The 14,096-nt window shown below is 39.3% G+C and overlaps 1 protein-coding gene across 1 annotated transcript in view; it reads left to right on the forward strand.

Moving 5' to 3' along the window:
* Positions 1-13,042, forward strand: part of LOC124165452 (nose resistant to fluoxetine protein 6-like) — an 86,304-nt gene extending 73,262 nt beyond the window's left edge. Inside the window, exons 12-15 of the mRNA XM_046542880.1 lie at positions 1,169-1,298; positions 6,212-6,416; positions 8,567-8,709; positions 12,525-13,042. Coding sequence (XP_046398836.1) covers positions 1,169-1,298; positions 6,212-6,416; positions 8,567-8,709; positions 12,525-12,677 — 631 coding nt within the window. The 3' untranslated portion in view covers positions 12,678-13,042. The remainder of the gene's footprint in view (positions 1-1,168; positions 1,299-6,211; positions 6,417-8,566; positions 8,710-12,524) is intronic.
* The last annotated feature ends 1,054 nt before the right edge of the window (positions 13,043-14,096 follow it).

Raw genomic sequence — 14,096 nt, forward strand, 5'->3', positions numbered from 1 at the left:
CATATCATAGGCTCCTATTGACCGGCATCTTGCCGTGTACTGTGGCGGTGGATTATAAGCCACACGCCCAGCTGCTCTACCGACACCCTCAGAGACAGGAACGGCTCAAACAATTAATTATTCCTAAAGGGCCAATATAAAAAATTTTATTAATGCTATGGCATTAAATAATAATTAAAATTCTTCTTTGCATGTTAGTACTCCCTGCATGAGAAAATATTGATATTATGTATAATCGTCGGGATTAATTTTTCAAAGAGTAATTTTTTATTGTAATTCATTAAAACTTTGACTGAGTAATTTTAATTGAACAAAATTACATCCATGCAATACTTTTCCAGTCAATGGATGTTACCAGTTACCAATTTCCACGAAGTTAAGCCTGGTACGCTATTCTCGCTGGGCACAAAATCGGGAAATACTTCTACATCTACATACTACCCCGCAAGCCGCCTCAATAGGAGTGTGGCGAGGAGTGTTAGAACGCCACCCATTTACACATAAAAAGGAAATGCTCCAACGAAATAACAAATTTTACTCCGACAACGGTACACATGCGCCATTTTAGTATGCATTTGTCAACCGGCTGGTTGGGGTGAGATTTGACTTACCGGTACAGCCCTGATAGTCGCGCCTTCGGCGCGGAGACTACGTGACGTCGAAATTACGCATTCAAGAAAGTCTTTTATCATTAGGGGAAAACGAATTCCCATGCCTATCCGTTTGGCAAAATATGTCTCTTAATGTATCGTTTCTCGTTTTTAAATTATAAATTCAAGAGTGCGTGCCAAAGCAAATAAATTGTTCCGTATAATTCTTTTGTCATTCAGCTAAAAAAAAAGGCTAACGAACTAAAATTCTCCAATTGGAATGGAATACCTCCCTTCAACTCTTCATCGGCAATGGCTTTTAATGGTACGTATGCTTTTTTCCGTATTTTGATCCGTCAACTATTTCTCGAGTTATGAGCCGCGACACACTTAAGTCCTTACCCCTTCCACGGAAACAGCATAGAGTGAGCTTCGGCGACGCTGGAAACCCATTACCTCGCGCTGCAGACTGCTTTATTTTGCTTTCTAAAAATGTCGAGGTGCGCACTGGCAAGAAATTTTTTCGTGTAATTGAGCGAATCACTCTTGAAAGTTAATGACCGTGTGCTCTCTTCCAGCATCCAAGATCCGTTCGCTCTCTTCGATCAGCTGTACGACAAACCCTGGTTGCGCCTCGGCCCCTATTTGGTCGGAATGCTCACCGGATGGATCCTCTACAAGACAGCTCTGAATATAAGAATGCCCAAGGTGAGAGGGACTTCTTCACTATCGCACCGAGCACTACTACCTATCTTATTTGGAATAAAAAGTTGTAATGCACCATCATCAACAGTCATCAATCCTGAGATTGGTTTGACCCAGCCCTCCGCTCAATAGGGTGGTTTTGATATTATTATTTACTAAATCGAAAGATTATTACTCCTGGAGTACGTAATTCACGCTTTTAGATTTTTAGTTGACGATATCTATTTTTCGCAATTAAATGAAAAGTGAAAATTTTCAAGCGCGTGAAAACGCGACGGCTAAATATGAATGCTGGGTAAAATCCCATGTGACGTCATTATGGTTCCCGCTGTCGCCAGGTGAGGTGACCTTGGGGCGAGGCTTTGAGCGCTGATACAATGCAGGCTGCTAGGAGGTAGCAGAGTACCCTGCCGGCAGGTAGCGCTTGGCTTAAATAAGGATTATTAATATCTACCCTATCAAACGAAGGAAACTTTCCGAACTTGGATATTTTTAATGTGTGATTATTAAGAGATGTTTCCCTGAGCTCTGTGCCTCATGTGCCTCCTAAGTAATCTCAGACAATGTAGAACTCCTATCCACTCGTATAGAAACTAGGTCCCTGTGACGTCACATGGAGTGGCATCGCATGGGCGCCAATCTGGCCTTTTTCAAATGCGGTTAAAATTGACCATTGCCATTCGTCTGAACTGGGATTTCTAAAACCAAATAATTTGTATATTATGAATTCACTAATGGTGGGTAAAGAATCGCAATCAATGCCACTTGTTTTCTTTGATGAAGGAAAGTACCCTATTCTTCCCATGGGTAATCTTTTAACACCTAATTAATTCTTCCGCTTCACACCATTCATCAGGGGGGATCCAATAATTACGTGAGGAATTTAGGGGGGGAGGAGGTCAAGCAGATTCTTATCCAATCTCACGTGGGGGTAAAAGGGGATCCTGGAAAGTATCACGTAAATTTTCCGGAAGAAACAGAGTAAAATGTGATTCTAGACCATGATTTTAGTCGTTTTAAATACTAGCCTTAACTTTATAATCTGACATAAAAATTAATTTAAAAATTTGTTATTTTTTAATAATAAATCCAGCTCAATGAAGCAATTAACAACGTATTTACATTGAAAATACGTATTATGAAAAACCTCCCGTGAGATTATAGGGAGGGCGTCGAGCCAAATCTCACGATATCTCACTAAGAGAAGGACTAAACTAAGGGGGACTTAACTGTATCCAAATGTGAACCCAAATTCGGAATTATTGAATAACCGGGCCCCGATTTGTTCCCTCCATATACTCCCTTGGCTAAATTAGACCAGCGCACACATTATGATTTTCAAACACCGAAGGGTGGCAGATCTGAAAATTGCGAAATAACGGTAATTTACTCATGCATAGTCTTCGTGCGCAATTATTACCATTAAGGATGAACTTTCGGTCAAAAGCGCGGCATGGCTAAATACGCGTCAAATGGCGCATGTGGGTATTCCATTCTCTAGCAACCGTTTTGCGGAATTTTATTTTCCTCTCAAGTTCTGGGATCGCAGGTGACCCGAAACACTATTCCTGCGTTCGCCGCTTGACATGGAGATCAAAATCAACGATCTGTATTTTATTTAAATCAACTTCAATTCTATTAAACGATTGAACGGTTTTGCAAATTTTCTTCACGGACGAAAACAATGATTGAACTTTCAGGAATCCACTTAGTGAATTTTGTTCATAAAATCGATTCAACCGATCCAGGCGAGATACAATGGAGATTCGACATATGGAAATGAAAGTTAATTGGACTTTTCCGTGATACTTAAATGCGTACTTTACGTTTCGGCTCTCAAAGCCATCAGCGTCCCATTAAATAATTTTGGAAAAGTGTAACTAGGTACCTTTAATTTCAATTCATAAAATTTTCTCCACTGAGATGATTTCCAACCGGTAAAAGAACCTGATATCTAGGTTCAGGGGTCATATCAGGAGTCGCGAAACAGGAAGCTCTTATGCCCTTGAGCAATTACGTTGCTAATTGTGAGAGGGGTCCCCCCGGAATCTTGATTCGTTGTGGCCACTACCTGCAGCAGTGGCGCAGCGAGGGGAGATTTTGGGGGATAAACCCCCCCCCCCCCCCCAGAGCTCAGAGAAATGTTTAAGTTTAATCCATTTTACTTAATTAAATTGATATTAATAATGGAATGTTGCAAGGATTAATAAAATATCCCTCGGAAGGCCGTAAAACTCACAATTTTGAATCATTTATCTTAAAAGTCCGCAATTTATTAATCTCGCACGTATACCGCTTATCCTGGTTGGTATTCCATACCCCCACACACTCCGGTATTAGTTGCACATGAACTCCCCCCAGCCTTAATACCTAGCTGCGCCCCTGACCTACAGTACACATTTGCTGAGGAGATCACTGGCCCATGGGCTCCTATCCTCAGGCAATCTATTTTACCATATAGCTATATTTCATAATGTATACCAAGAAATACATATTATATTGTACATAAGAAATATACAGCTGACTGGATGAGATTTATGGTTTTTGTGATGCATGTGGATTGACAACTAAATTTCACTATGTACTTACGATGGGCGAAAAAAGTATCCCAACTGCAGACTGTGCTTCGGAGGAGAATGAATTCCCTTACTGACGGTATATAATCCTAGGAACGAGACGAGGGAAACTAAAATACGGTCTTTTTTCAGCAATCAACGTTGTGACGGTGAAGTAGCACGCCTCGAACTGTTCACCAGAATATTGGCGCTTTCGATACCCTTAGCATTGAATGGTTAATTTAACCCTCGTGCCTTCCTTCCCGCTATCTCCCTCTGTCCCTCCTTTCGTTCAATTCTTTGCATCTGCTCTGGCACTCGTTCTGAAATTCACCTCAGCCCATCTCCACTCCCTCACTCTCTCTCATCCATTATTATACGGAACTTCTATTCATAATCATCTTTCGTGATATTTCCGCGGCTGTTAAGCCCAGTGACGCAGCGAGAAGGGGGGTTTTGGGGGATAAAACCCCCCTAGAACTCAGAGAAATTTTTAAGTTTAATCCATTTTACTTAATTGGATTGATATTACTAACAGAATAGCGTAAATGTTAATGAAATATCCTTCAGAAAGCCGTAAAACTCATAATTTTGAACCATTTATCTTAAAATTACGCAATTTATTGATCTCGCACCTATCGTTTATTCTGGTGAGTATTCCTCCATACCCCCACACACCCCGGTATTAGTTGCACCTAAACCCCCCAGCCTTAATTTCTAGCTGCGCCCCTCGTTAAGCCTGCCTCAATCAAGCCGGCTACTTTTCCTTTTCGCCTGATGACAACAGCAAAATAGGAGGATATCCTTCTCGATTCAAAGAAACACACGTTCTGGCTATGGGCTCGTCAGTACTTCTGACAAAGCCACAACTTATTCATAATCAACTGAATTCAAATAGGTGGCCCAGCGAATCTGCTCGTTGACTGTCTTGTTTACCTCGAGAGAAAGCTTGCTATTTCCAGGAGCGATTATTGTCGTTTCTTTGAGATATGCGACGGAAAATTCAGAGGAGCGTTCCCAATGTGCGCACATGATGCCGTCGAATGCGTCTCTATTCTACGGAGTTCATCGCGAGTAATGCTCTGGGTTGCGGGAGCCTCAGTGATCGGTCGCGTATTTGAACGGCGAAGAAAGGAGATATTTTGCCCTTTAATTTCCCTCACCGACCAAAGAATAACAACCCATTGGAAAGGAAACCCATTTTCCCGCGGAGAGATAGTGGCGGCACCGCCTTTGTTGGGATACTCCCCCCCCCCTCCCGAAGTACCTCTATAGTCAACTCAGATACCTCCAAAACTGCTCCCCCCATCAAAATTTCTGGCTTGGCCTTATGACCAGGTAGAATTGAAAATTCTGTGAGTGTTAAATAGGGAAAAGGAAGCAGTTAGCCCTAATGCTGGAGGAAAGCCATTTACATGCAATTTCTATTCTATCAGAACTTTACACGAAATGCTTCTTTCGAATCCTATTATTTCAGCACCCGGTTGAATATCCTACAACAAGGGCGCAGCTAGGAATTAAGGCTAGGGAGGGGGGTTTTAGGCGCAACTAGACTTGGGGTGTGTGGTATACCCGCCAGGATAAGCGGGAGGTTTGGGGGCCCTCCCCCAGATATTTTTTAAGATAAATGGTTCAAAATGTTGAGTTTTATGGATTTGTGAGGGATATTTTATTAATACTTACACACTTCTATAAGTATATTAATCACATGAAGTGAAATGGATTAAACTTAAAAGTTTCTCTGAGCTCTGGGGGGGGGGGGGTTTATCCCCCAAAACCCCCCCTCACTGTGCCACTGTCCTACAATGCCCATGATGCAATAACCACTATTTAACCACACTTACGAGCAGTGGCGTAGCCAGGAATTTCGTTCGGGGGGGGGGGGGGGTGGGAGGTCCAAAACCAGGGGGGGGGGGATTTTTGAAAAACCGGGCACTAAGTAATGGGTTTTTAATTAATTTTAATAATTTTCATAATCGAAAAAATTTAATTTGTTGAAGAAACTTTTTGTAAATTCCTGAATTTTCAATATTTTCTTTTCTTTTATGAAGGTCAATTAATTGTATTTTTATATTTCGGGGGGGTCCGGACCCCCCAGATTTCCCCCCTGGCTATGCCACTGCTTACGAGCAAATCATGTTGTTGGCTTTATCTATCACTCCAATTGATTCTCCCATATCTATCTGCACATAAAAATAGCCCTTTTCACGCCTCTCATCACTTGTTTCATCCTTGCTTTGCCATTCTTGCCATCCACTCGTCCTTCTATGAGCATCTCAATCGGGCCATCATGCGTCATTGAATGGCCAATTAAGTTGTCCTGTAACTGTGTTCTAACAAGGATTTAAAATTGATATCTAGGTGGCGGTGATCACCGGATGGATCCTCTCACTGGTCTGCATGGCCCTCCTCATCTACGGAGTGTCTGTGCTCGGAGATTACGTCAGCCCCACCGGATCTGTTGGACTAGGGCTTACCACGTCGGCAATATACACTTCCCTTGGACACACTGCCTGGGCTGTTGCCGTGGCATGGGTCGTTGTCGCATGCTGCACAGGACATGGAGGTGCACATTCCTTTTTAATTTATGTGAACATATAAAAATATTTATAATTTAACCCAATCCCAGGTGATACATCCATTTGATCACTTTTCTTACGAATGATATTTTAGTTTCAACACTCAAGTCACACATTAGTTTGGACATGAGTTGGAACTCGTTCTTTAGGTAATTTATGTCAATGATACTTCTGTTTCCTGAAATTCCGTCAATGGTTAGATTAATTGAAGGCCTGAGTGCAAGAAACAGATAATAACCAATTTTGGCAAAAATGAGATTTCCAAACGCACTCTTTACCAGCAGGTACTGTCATTTTCAACAATGGGCTCCAAATAAGTCCGGCAGACAATTTTGAAAATTTACGTCCTACACTCTGAGTGTAAGAACCATTATTATTTCCTCATTTTTCTCGGAAGTTCAACTTTGGCTATTATCTGCTCTTTACGTGCATGCCTTCAATTGCATCACTCACATTTGAAATACATTAAATATGTTACAGAGCACTCAATTGATTCAATTAAACACTAGCAAGAGGAGATGATTTTAAATTGACATTTGACTATGTAGCTACCTACTAGAGTGTGTCTGGAGATATGTATTGCTTAAAGTTCATAGTTGGGTGTCTTAATTACCCATAAAAATATAAACTCAGTAGGTAACATTTTTATCTAGAGAATTTGATTTTCTGTTAAAAATTTCCAAATTTAGTGAAAAAATTACTTATAAAATATTTCATTTTTCCTGGTGATTTCTATAGATCCCAAGAGTTTTTATCACAGAAAGCTAATTAAACATGTTTATTCTAGGTTTTTTTACTATTAGACATTTAGTGCATTTGAAAAATGAAAAGTAATTCCTTTAAATTTTCCAAAATTGGTCAAAAAACCCCAGACTTACAAACATTTTACTGATCTCTTGGGTTAGCCTTAGCCTGCTACAATAAGTCGACTAGGCCAGCTTAAATTAGCCAAGGCAACAGGAAAGGAATCAAAGAGCAGCTAATTTAATTGACTACCAATTGAACATAAACCACACGGAGATTGATGAAATCCACCAGCCTGATTCACCTCCACTGAAAAACCACATTGCCTGATTCAAAAACCCTCAATCCTCAATAATGAGCAGCATAAAGCCAATATTATTAACCATTGGCCATAAAATCACTCTAATAACCCATTGAAACCACTAAGGAAACACAGTTAATTTTTTTATCATAAAAACAGAAATTTTGACCATCTGAATATAAAATCCAATCCGGTTGAAAATTTTCATGGGTATCAAGGACCATCAACCACAAGCAGCTGACCAGTTTAAAAAAAATGGGGTTTTGATCCACCCTATAGTATTTGTATAACCAATAAAATTAAGGTGCCAATAGGAAATTCACCTAGATGAAGTTACTTGTCTTGAATGCCAGTAAGAATATCTTACTGGCTTCCAAGAGTGCAGCTCGTATCTGTTAAGGCTACCAAACTACAGATTGCATGGTTTATAAAATTTTCTCTTCCAATCATTCCATACGAGTCTTACAGTTCCCATTAACCAACCCACAAATAGCTTTTTCTTCTACAAGTACACAAGTCATCACAATTTAAATTCACAAAAATGTATAGTAATTAAGAGTCTAGTACACACATCATCCATTTTCCGCTGAGGGAATGAGATCAAAATAACAGAGATAATTTATTTCTAGCATGAGACAAATCAGAGAAAGAATTGGGACCAGAGCTTTAAGCAAAAATGGAGGATGTCATTTAAACACTTTAAATGTACCATTAATCTAGAGGGTAATTTCCATCTCTAACAAAAGAAAATTTCTAACACTTTGGTAATTGGTACTCACCAACATAACCTTCCATCGCAAAGACTCAATTTGGAAGACAAAGGCATTTCTTTGACAGGCATATCCACAAACAGTTATATTTTTTCAATACTGTCTTCATCCCAAAGTCTCTGTCGAATGATTAGAAAGAAAGTAAAAATGTACTAAAAATAATAAAATATATCTCCAAAAGTAGGCATGTACAAGGTAACACTGATGATTACATACTTCTATGAAAGCATGATAAGTTATCATGTTGGCTTTTAACACTCATGCATAGCCCATACCAGGACAAAATTCCTTACTATGCCATAAATTTCCATTTTTTTCTTAGGTTGGGTTTCTGGGCTCCTGAGCTGGTCAGCACTCAGACCATTCAGCCGGCTCACTTACTGTGCATTCCTCATCCATCCCCTAGTCATGATGATCTCAGGTTTCAGGATGCAAGCACCTCTTCACCTAGAGCCTACAGTGGTGGTAAGTCATACAATTTCAAAAGAAAATTATTTTATTTGTTTGTGAGCCCATAAAAACTACCACAGCCACTAATAAGCATGTTTTGAATCTCTTTTGACGTACATGTCACCTAATAATTCCACAGTGGCTCCAAATTATCTTTTGATAAGAGAGGAAGTGCGACATTGACTAAATTCAAAATTTTTTGCTCCAAATTCTGTTTATTATAATTTTAGTCCTACAAAATATTGACAATTCAATGAAACTTATATTGTATGTAGGATAGATGACTAGCAGTTTTCATGTCTCTAGCATAAGATTAATTCTGTGAACTCAATCACCAACAATTTAAATGGAAAACTGGGAATCATTTACAAGGATCTTAGGAGAAATTCAAAAGCCCGAACTAGAGATAAGTACTCCTGTACTACCAACACCAATAACTAGTCTAGATAATGATGGAAAAAAGTTAATCTCTCAAAATATGCACAGTACTGAGATCCATACTCAATATTTAACCATAGTTTTTCACTTCTTAATTTTTGGGACTCAATTTTTAAGAATTTGAGAAATCGCAGAGGCCATGGGCAAAAATTCCAGTGCATGGCACGCACTGCAAAAAATACATTCGGGAAGCGGCGCAGTGAGGGGGGGTTTTGGGAGATAAAACCCCCCCAGAGCTCACAGAAATTTTTAAGTTTAATCCATTTTACTTAATTGGATAAATATTATTTATAGAATAGTGTTAGGATTAATCAAATACCCCTCAGAAAGCCGTAAAACTCGCCATTTTGAACCATTATTCTTAAAAATTTTCTCAGAGAGGGTCCCCGCAACTCCTGCTTACCCTGGCGGGTATACAATACCCTCATACCCCTACGTATTAGTTGCGCCTAAAACCCTCCTAGCCTTAATTCTTAGCTGCACCCCTGCATCCGGGCACCACCACCATCAAACTGTCAGCGCACAGGTCCAGTCTGAGGTAAAAAGGCTAAAATAAGCTCCTATAATCAATTTGTTTCAGAGAAGGTTCAAGGGATAAATATTCTGAATATGAGATAGAAGCTTTTCACATGCAAAAATTATAGAGATAAAAACCAAGGACAATTAAGAAGGATTTCATGCTATTGTCAGTAAGAATAGTTCTGGGGTTTCACAATGGATCTAAGGGTTGATTTCAGCGGACATTTGAGGGTTTCTCCCTGAATACAACAGCAAACTACGGCCTAGAAACGTCAGAAGAAAGCAACCCTCGAACCCCTTGAAAATCCCCAAATGCTTACTAGTGAGAACAATCATGGATCAGAAGAAAAATGCCTCCTTGACACCAGGGGCGCAGCTAGGAATTAAGGCTAGGGGGGGTTTCAGCAGCAACTAATACTGTGGGGCTTGGGGGTATTGCATACTCGCCAGGGTCAGTGGGAGGTGCGGAGGCCTTCCGCCGGAATAAAAAAAATTAAATAAATGGTTCAAAATGGTGATTTTTACGGCCTTCTGAGGGATATTTTATTAACCCTCACACTACTCTATAAGCAATCCAATTAAGTAAAATAGATTTAACTTAAAAATTTCTGAGAGCTCTGGGGGGGGGTTTTATCCCCCAAAACCCCCCCTTCGCTGCGCCACTGCTTGACACAATGAAAAGTCTCAAGCAATTGTGGGGCCACCAGCAGCTGCTGAGTAAGCCTTGAATTTGACTTACGTATTATCTATTACTTCTCAAAATAAAAATTTCAATGATTTCTTCAAAAAATGCCATAACCACTAACTAAAGGCCACTAATCATCATCAAATGAACATTTATGAATCAAAACAGTGACAAAAATTTCTCACATATTTGAGTAAAGTAATCATATTACTTTTCATATTCAAGCAAACTACAACTACCTACCTTCTTTTGACGTAAGCTATCGAAAATTATCCCTAACTGAAGTGATATTCACTACTCAAAATGTACTCTGTTGGTAATTCTAAAATATGCTGTTTCAGAGGTGACATGTTTTCTTAAATACCATTGGCCTCTCTTTATTATCTAGATTGACATGCTTACAGTGAAACAGGATCATCCTTGCATCTACTACAGGGTTTCATGAATTCACATATCTGAGGATGGAAGAGGAGGAACTGAAAGAGATTTATCAATTGGCAACAATCATAAAGTGAAATAAGTCATGTAGCCAGTTCAAAATGCTTTTTTTAGGCAAAAACTATGACCTATATGAACAACAGCCACGAAATGCATTTATACATGCTATTCAAAATTATATTTACTGAAGCGTTCCGGGTTGAAAAATTTCCAATTACATAAATTGTTCATTGCTACATGGTGATTATTTTAAATGATTTAGCACCTAGTACATAAAAAACTAACCTGTGAGACATGGGGCTAATTGTACATTTCAATGAATCTAATATTTGCCAGAGTATATTTGGCATGTCTGTAATCTCAATGCTCCTCATCAAGGAGGAGTAGTAAGAGCAATGGGAAAATGAATCACAAAAATTTGCTAAATGAGGACAGGATGCAATAGGGTGGTTTCCTATTATTTTTTTATTGCCTATATCGGAAGATTATTACTCCTGGAGTACGTATTTCACGCTTTTAGATTTTTAAATGACGATATATATTTTTCACGATTAAATGAAAAGTGAAAATTTTCAAGCGCGCGAAAACGCGACGGGGAAGGAAATCTCTCCGTGTGACCTATTTCTGGTTCCCCCTTCCGCCTTGTGAGGTGACCTTGATCGAGGCTCTGAGCGCTGATAGGACGCAGGATGCTAGCGGGTAGCTGAGTACCTTGCTGGATGGTAGCGCTTGGCTTAAAAAAGGTTAATTAATACCTTATCAAACGAAGAAAACTTTCCGACCTTAGCCAGTTTTAATGTGTGATTATTATGAGATGTTTCCCTGAGCTCTGTGCCTCATGCATGCATTGGTAACCTCAGACGATGTATAACTCCCATCCTCTCGTGTAGAAACTAGGTCCCTGTGACGTCACGTGGAGTGGCATCGCATGGGCGCCAATCTGGCCCTTTTCAAATGAGGATAAAAATGGACCATTGCCATTCGTCTAAACCGGTATTTCTAAAATGAAATAATTTGTATATTATGAATACAGTAATGGTGGGTCACAAATCGCAATCAATGCCTTTCGGTTTCTTTGATGAAGGAAACTACCCTATTATTCCATCATGTCCTCCTTTAGCAAATCACAAGCACTCATGCAGGGCCATCTCAAGGCTAAATACTTACCTGGGCTAACTGCACTTGTGTCACCCCACTGGAGGGCGACGTAACAGCAGTTTAATACCTGACCCGATGTAATATTTAACGTATTGACGTGACGCTTCCCCTACCGGGGGGTTAAGTATGGAACACCCCAAATTAAAAGGGGCATCCAAGGAACCTCCCACGGGAATTGTCCGAGTTAGCTAGGTACTGGTAGTGGCCTACACAAAATGCTTTCTCAGCATGGCATTCGGACAACTACAATACATGCAGTGTTTTTGCGTTAGCTTAAACTTTCAAAGTTTATAAAAATAAATTCACACAATGAAGTTGTACATAATATATTAAATTTATAAAATCGGGAACAAAAATTTTTTTTGCTGCCGTTTGGTCGTTGCCCTAGCTAGATCGCCCCTGGGCAGTCGCCCAGCCCATAACCTGGCCCTGCACTCTTGGACAAATGAGAACATATGAGAAAGTATCTTTCATCGCAATAGCACTAACATTGAATGAATTTTTTCAGATCTAAAATCAGCATTACCAAAGCAATTCCTAATATTCATGCCTAACAAATTTTTTACTTTGGCTTCTGTTCTCTATTTTGCAGATAATGATTTATCTTGGCTACATGCTGGCTTCGTTTGCTGCCGCCTTCTTTGTCTCTATCTGTTTTGAAGCACCAGCAGTATCACTTCTCAAGATGGCATTTAAGATGCCCAAATCCAAAACAAATGAACCATCATCTCCTAAAAAACAATAGAGCAAGTGCAAATAAAAGTGAACCAAAAAGTGATTTTAACAATGTTATGGGTGAATCTGTGAGTGTTTTTTTTATAGGATAAAGGAATGATTCAACATCATAAAACTTATTTTCAAGCTGATACTGCATTTTGTGTACATCATCATCATCAGGAAGATTAGTTTCATCACGTTTGCTAAGAATTCTAGGTCACATGTAACACCTAGCCGATCAAGAGTGGTCAGTCTTCTTGAGATTATGAGAGGGTCCACCTTATTGCATAGAAAGAACACCAGCCAATGTACTAAGACATAGCAGTGTTAACTAATGCTTGTAATAATGTGTATATAATGTTCAGTGGATTTCAATAAACGCTGTATTTATCAAGAAACAGATATTAAAAATTTGATTTTTTTTTCATTGTATATTTTAATTGTTTCACTCTATTTCATTATCTCATTTATCTTCAGTGAACAAACCTTTCTTTTGTTAAGAATAATTTTTAATGCATAAAATAGGCAATCAGATGAGAAACAGTGTTTAGGCAACCAAAGAAGGCTCTCATCGCATTGGAGGCCACTAATCTGCTCCATGAGCATTAGAAAGGAGTCACGCAAACAGTGCGTAAAAATAATTATGTGGGCAGAGGCACTCCATCAATCAGAGGCATGGGCAATCAGGAAAATGAGCAGAGAAGACTTGAAGCCTTGAGGATAAAATGGATGAATAGGGTGAGAAACAAGGTGCACCGAAGAATAGGGGAAGAAAGAGAACTGTGGAGCATTATGGGCCAGAGGACCATTAGCGGATAGCCATGCATTAAGACAAAATTTGCAATTGTGTCAGGAATATAACGGAGGTAAAAATAGAGAGGTAAGTCCCACTAGGAAGACCTAGAGATAGTTGAGAGAAATTATTCCCCAAAACTATTATGTCAAAACTATGCCTTTCTTTTCACAGAAAATTTGATGGAGGTCAACTGAACAAAATGCTCAGATCTCGAGTCAATAATGTGGAAAATGACATGGATATACGTACATAGAAAAAGGCATATACATATGTAGTACCTTACAGTAAGGGGAAATAAATCCATCTTTGAGAATTATTAATGGCAAATATCGATGTTTTTATAACTATTAAAAGGAAAAATATACACTCAAATGTACTCACACATACAGGTGCCAATGCATGATCACCACAGAATGCAATTCCCCATGAAAAATTATTTTAATTTGACCAGATGAGTTTAGTAATACAGCACACTCCCGATTATCTGGGCTAATGATGGGGAGAGACGGCACGAATAATCGGGGAAACGCAGATAATCCAAACTCTCACTTAAATGTCTTGTAATATTCATAATTTACACAAAACAAACAATATATTATTATTCTGCTATTTAAGAGTGCATCTCGGACTCATTGAGAGCTCTCTTTGTGA

Source organism: Ischnura elegans, chromosome 9, assembly GCF_921293095.1.
Source record: "Ischnura elegans chromosome 9, ioIscEleg1.1, whole genome shotgun sequence".
NCBI classification, from domain to species: domain Eukaryota; kingdom Metazoa; phylum Arthropoda; class Insecta; order Odonata; family Coenagrionidae; genus Ischnura; species Ischnura elegans.